Source organism: Phalaenopsis equestris, unplaced genomic scaffold (assembly GCF_001263595.1).
Source record: "Phalaenopsis equestris unplaced genomic scaffold, ASM126359v1 Scaffold000294, whole genome shotgun sequence".
NCBI classification, from domain to species: domain Eukaryota; kingdom Viridiplantae; phylum Streptophyta; class Magnoliopsida; order Asparagales; family Orchidaceae; genus Phalaenopsis; species Phalaenopsis equestris.
This window is the reverse complement of record NW_018164736.1, coordinates 394,591-401,412: the sequence shown is the minus strand read 5'-3', so window position 1 is coordinate 401,412 and position 6,822 is coordinate 394,591. Positions and strand designations below refer to the sequence as shown.

The 6,822-nt window shown below is 36.2% G+C and overlaps 1 protein-coding gene across 1 annotated transcript in view; it reads right to left on the bottom strand.

Moving 5' to 3' along the window:
- LOC110025186 (histone acetyltransferase HAC1-like) overlaps positions 1–3,297 on the bottom strand; it is a 34,947-nt gene extending 31,650 nt beyond the window's left edge. The window contains 2 exon segments of the mRNA XM_020725504.1: positions 2,232–2,413; positions 3,002–3,297. Coding sequence (XP_020581163.1) covers positions 2,232–2,281 — 50 coding nt within the window. The 5' untranslated portion in view covers positions 2,282–2,413; positions 3,002–3,297.
- Positions 3,298–6,822: the final 3,525 nt, after the last annotated feature.

Sequence of the window (6,822 nt, the reverse complement as noted above, 5' to 3'; positions counted from 1 at the left end):
TTCCCTACAATTGCAGCCCAACCCCATACAACCCACCACAGCTCCCATATTCCCCCACACCTGCAATCACAACGCTTTCTGCCCATAGCGAATCCCGCACCCAACCAGCCCAACCTTCTATGGTCCCGCCACCATCCACCACCCATTAGGATACATCTTAAAGGTGTTTGTTTGTGTTGTCCTATGTTTTGTGTTTGTTATTATTTATTTTCTGTGGAAGAGCCATCGTTGTAATCAATTTCAATTTCAATAATAATAGTTGTATTTCTTTTGTGGCTTGGGATTCCTCCTCTGGTATCATAAGTTATATCTGATATCAAATGATACTGAAGTAAAACCAAACAACAATGAAAAATAAATATTATTACCAACTTCCAATAGAAATTACAACAAAACAAATGGAAATCTGAAATTGCAACAAACAACGATAAATATTATTACCAACTTCCAATAGAAATTACAACAAAACAAATGAAAATCTGAAATTGCAACAAACAACACAAATTCATCCTTAGGTCAGTCCAAGGGTATGGTGGTCGGTAGGGTGGATCGGATGGGGCAGAAGGCAGCTGGAAGTGAAGGAAACCAGCAGGTTGCGGTTTTCTGGATGACGGTAATGACTGAAACAGGAGGAACCCTCAAGAAGAGGTGAGTCTAGGTGGTGGCGGCAAAGCTGGATGACTGCATAGTAGCAGAAAGCAACATCACCTTTTTGTTTGGACGGCGGCTATAAGGTAGGATGGATGGAACAGCAATAAATCAGAAAAGGGGTGTGGTGTTAGGTGGCGGAGGCAATGGAGGGAAGCGGGGGAGCAAAGTAGGGAGGGTGGAGAAGGGTAGAGCAAGGATTAATCACCACCTCTGGAACAAGATACAGCTGGAGCAACACTCATACTTTCGGATACATACATAGAAGGGGAAACCAGAGACGTTGACGATTGTCCTAAACACACGTAAAAATTAACCCTAATACATCAAGAAAGAAAATTTATAATAACAGGATAATTAGAAATGAACCCCAAGGGACCGGCTGGCACCACAACAAGGAAAAGCGAGGACCAAACCGGTCCAGGCAAGCATGCACTTCGCTCGCTTTCAGGCATGACAGGCATTTTGCCAGCTTTCAGATGTTGCACGTTAGGACAAGATCTAAGACGCACCTAAATAAGTAATCCATATAAAAATAGTATATGTACACATCATATCATGATAAAAATAAATCACATAAAGTTTTATGAATCTTTAGGAGGTCATAACTCAAAGAAGTATATTGATAGGCAAAACATTATCGACCAAATTAAATTATTTGAGAGATGCAGCTAAATAAAATAGATATATAAGTGCCGAGGAGCACCGCAAAAATAGCTCAAATATCAGATAAAACAATAAATTTCACATTCATGCTTAACCGCTACATGACCTTGCATGGAAAGTAGATTTTTGGATAAATTTAATCATGGAATATGAGTGCTTATAACCATCTTGAAACTTTATATGAGACAGATCGCCTCAAAAGCCTAGTCAAAGTTGATCAAATACTGCGTAGTAACTGAAATGCTAGACTAATCAAGATAAAAATTGAGTTGCCTACCAATAGCATGTGTGTGTGTGATAGCTTATAGAGTTTGCTTCATTGGCGAAAATTCATGTAATTAATGCTAACTATTTAAAATAGTTTAAGAACCTTAAATCTTACTATTCACCCAATAAATAATACAATCAAAAAGTCAACGCATGAAATTCAGCAACCAAGCAACTATAAAAATTGCAAGATTCTCAAATAGGAATTGCATACCTGCCTAACTAAAGCATTATTATCAACAAAAATTTTGTGTTCAATGCCTTGATATCATCATCAAACAAGGAAGCTTAAACAACATTAAAACCAGATTTACAACCAATTCTATGATTTAAGAAAAAAAGAAAAGTTAAATATGCAGCATACAATTCTTATGTGTTTACATATCTAACGCCCAAAAAGTTAAATATGCAGCACTTTGGTACTTTAAGCCCATGAATGAAAATGTATTTTTCACTTTTAAAAAGTGATAACGGTGCTATTTTTTATGAGAAATTAAAATTTTGAGTGTTATGTGTATAAATATGAAAGTTTAGGCCTGAGATAAGTAAATGTATAAGAACTATATCCTATGTATGTAAATGTCCCTTAAAAAACATGTTTGACCCTAAAGATACAATTTAACAACTTCAACTTGCCAGTTTAGACTTACATGTAATCCTGTGTTGTCCTCCTTTGCTTGTCCAACAGCTCGGGATCCATTCTATGCGCATAAACGCCAAGATTTTGCATTTAGAATGACAACAAATTAAATGCTATCCGAAATGACCCGAACACCAGCTGACCAGCCTGATTGGGAGAGCCCCCACAAAAATATGCTTGTACATTGATCTCCTATCAACAAAATAATAAGACACATCAGGGTAGAGCCTTCAAGCACCCAACATCGGGCAACATTTTATACTGTCTAATCTAATTCTTTAAAGGCCCAGAAGCTCTTCAATGCACCTTCACAAATAGTAACAATACAATTAAGTAGCCAAAATAGTAAACACAACTTAAGGAAGACAACCACAATCACATTCACTCTTTGCAGAGCTCAACTTCCACTTATGGAAAGGTGGATGGAACAGCACTAAGCTTCAAAGAAAGAATTCAAATCACCAACAAAATAACAATAATAATAAATCATAAGCAGTACTTACCGCTATCCCATACATCCACGATATGCATAAGATTGAAGAACTTCAAATTTCACTAATTCCATGCACATAATCGAAACACAAGCCACAACTCAAAGTGCTCACTGAGACCAACTAGGAAACGATAAGAATGCTAGAAAAAGAGTTCTTTAAATAGGGTTTCTCAACAAAAAACAATAGGACTAGAAACGTTTCTTCATCAGTAACCAGTTTAAACACTTCTCTTCGTCGAAGTCCCGATTAGAAGCAATATAACGGGAAAGAAACGAAGCTGACTCACTCTGCGCGCATTCGCCGAGGGCTGCAGAGGCGATTGACTGCCAGCAAAAGAAGTCGTGATCGCGATCAGTAACTTCGCAATGGCACTGGGCGAGGTTGGGAGGTAAAGCTCGGAATCAATTTCCGATCTTTGGGGAACTCGAACTGAAACGAGTAATCTAAGATTGCATCTTTCCTTCTGTTTCGGAAGAACAGGAATTAGTGCCCTAACGTGCCAGCTTGCCGGGGTGAATTTTGCTTGGCTGTATTGACTTCTCCCGACCAGAGAGTTCTAATTTTATTTTGAAAAGAACCTTTTGCTTCTTCTTCTTTTTTTTTTTTCCTTTATTTTTTCATCTGATTGTTCAAAAATTATTAACTTTTATCGTAAATAATTAAGAAAAGCGAAATTTTTCTTCAAAATCTAAGATTTGTTTGTTCATCTTTAGATTAATTAATATTACTCTTTAGCATAATTTTATGTTCATAGGATTTATTTTTTGGGAATTTCATGGTTGACAATATTATTTGCATTGCATGTTCTAAATGTGCAAGATGGGAAGCAATCTATATAAAGAACAGAATGGTCAACCCCCTAAATTTAGAAAGAGAAGAAAAATGTTAAGTTATTGAATTGTATTTAAAATCTAATAAAGTGGATTTTGAATTTGGTTTTAATTATATTCTTAAAATATTTGTCAATTAATTTTTATAGCCTAATAAATCAAGGTGTGTGTGTGTGTGTGTGTGTGTTTTTTTTTTTTATATAGAGATTTGTGATATAAAGTGTAGAAACAAAAACATTACTTTTTCCAGAGTCACACTATCATCGACTTCTCAAGTCTTGCCCCTCAATTTAATGTGTGAATTGCATGATCCTCTCCCGCATCGTCTTCCCAATCGGGCTTCACGCGAGATTTCTTTCATTTTTTTTCATAATTATCGTGCTTCCTCTTTGCACCGCCTTCCCTATCGATTTACCACTCACACTTGATTTCTTTGTGATATGTCCCTTACCATTTTTTCCAGCTTGCTTGCCACATTCTCAAACTTCATTGCTCTATTTAAGAGAAAACAAGGGTTAGGGCATCCCAACTTGCCCTCTGCATAGGCCAAGCCATTAACCACAATAAAAATCTCTTTATTTCATGCACCTCACTCTCCTTGACCTAGCTGAAGATAGAGAACCAAACTCCCTTTCTCCCTCCTTCATTCCATTTGACTGAGCCGTCGAGCCATGATCGGGATGATGAAAATAGCCTTTTATTAAAGCGTCGATCTAATTAGAATCAAAACTACACCATGGAATAAGATTGCACTAATTCGAGAATACTTAAGAAAATCAAACAAAAGTACAGCAAAATAATTCTAGAAATAGCACACAAAAATTTACCGTGAATAAACCTATAATCGTGAAAAAAAATTATGGAGCCGCAACACCCAGCAATTTCCACTATAAGAAACAAAAAATGTACAAAATACTCACTCATACTACTCTCTACAAACAATAAAACTTAGAAAACTTTGCTCCAAACCATTCATCTCGATCTCATGAGAGAAAAGAATATTGAAATCCTCCTCCCTTCACGAGAATTTTTGCCAACAAAAATGCACGAAAGAGTCTCTCTATTGATCAAAAATCGCAAATTTAAGAGCTATTCCAAAATCTACCGTTTCGCGACGTGGTCATGACACATATCGGCATAATTATTTCATCTGTTTCGAGATGAACTTGAAACCGGCTTGGGCACGCTGCAAACTTCAGGTGGGTGTGCCTATATGAGCACGAGTGCATTGCTCCCTCTTTCTGTAGGCTCGGGCGCTACATCTAAGTGTGAGTGTGCTACACGTAAATGGCTTTATATTATTACTACCGTGACATTCTTCAATTATAGGTGCTTCAGGATTCACAACTCAGCAATCTCCCATTTGGAGATTGAACACATGTCCTCCAGATCTACATCTCCATTTGTGTCATCATCATGGTCACAAAGTGTGATGTGGCTCAACCCCAGCCTCAACCTTCATGGAATCCAACTGAAGTCAGAAATAGCTCCAGTTTCTCGACAGTTTCCTTGCCTCATTCGTCAACTTGTCGACAGGATTATAAGTTTCTTACACATTCTCCAAGAACAAGTTTTCATCTTCTAGGAGGGAGATTATAAAGTGATACTTTAACTATATGTGTTTTGTCTTGCATAAATAAGCAGCATTCTTAGTAGAATGAATTGCACTCATATTGTTATTATGAAGCTTTCCAATCTTTTGGATCTTGCCCAATTATGTCATAAAGTCCCGTAGTCAAATCATCTTTTTGCTGACCTCAGTGATAGCAATGTATATAAGTTCCATAGTTGAAAGTGCAACAATCTTTTGCAACCTAGAAGTCCAACTCTCTGCTCTTATTCCTCAAAGTGATGATATACTCTGTTCATCTGTTGTACTTCTTTTATCATCTAATTCTCTATCCATATCTAAATATACAAATCCTTGTAAAATGACCACTAAACTTTCATAGAAATGTGCAGATTGACTATTCCCCTCAAATCTATGAGAATCCAATTCACCGCCTCCTAATGATGTCTTTCTAAATTTTCATGTACTCGTTGACCACTTCTATTGTAAATGTAATATCTATTTTATCACAAATCATAACTTATATCAAACTTCCAACTGTTGAAGCATATGGAGTGCTTCAAATGTGTGTCTACTCTGTTTTAGAATTAGGTGATAACTTCATCGATATATTGAAGTGATTATCTAAGGAGATGCAAACCGGCTTTGCTTCACTCATGTTAGACCTCCATAGGATCTTCACTATCTCTGAGATAACTTCAATGAACCTGCACTTTTATCATTGTTAGTTCTCATCTAAAGATTTTTTTTTGTTGGACCTAAATACTTCATTTCAAACTTACTTGATAATTGCTCATTTAAGTCCCTGATTTTCTTTATATTTGGCTCTGCAATTGCCATGTTATCCACATACAAAACGATAAGAATATAATTACTGGAGTGTTTGATGAAGTAAGAGTGGTATGTCTGACAGTTTATGTACCTACTGTCTGATAAGAACATGTCAAACCTCCTATACCACTCTTTCATAGCCAACTTCAAGCCATAAAGACTCTTCTTCAACATGCATACCAAACTTTCTTTCCCTAACATCTTATAACATTGTGGTTAGACCATGTATAATTTTCTCCTCCATATCTCCATGTAAGAAAGTTTTTTTTTTTTTTTAAATCCATCTACTCAAGATGTAGATATTTTTCTTTTGTCAAACTTAGCACGACCCTTACGATTCTCATCGTTGTTATAGAATAAAAAAAAAATCTTGTGCAGTCAACTCCTTTTGCTGGAAACCCTTCATAACAAGTCTTACCTTGTAATGTTTGATATCATCTAACTCATCTTTCAATCTGTAGAACCACTTGTTGTGCAGTACTCTTCCATCATCTAATAATACCATCAAATCTCACATCTGATTTGGCTCTAAAGATTGAATTTCTTCACTTGAGTGGTCTTCTCAAAACACTATGATTCACCACTATCAGCTAAAAAAAAATAGTTTAACGAAGTAGAGTGCATGTATCCAGTTGTATCACTCTATTAGACCTCCTAACTTTAGTTGTAAGTAACCAAGGAACTTTTTTTGCTCCATCTGGTTGAGCACTTCTTCTTTCTTCACCTTTTTTATCATTAGTGTCTCTTATCTCAACATACTTGGACTCTTTGAAAGGAATTTATAGGTTATACTGAGTTTTGACTTTGTCATTGGACATTTTCATTTAATTAAATGTAGCATCTATGCTCCAAATGAATTTTTTTTTCTGATCATCC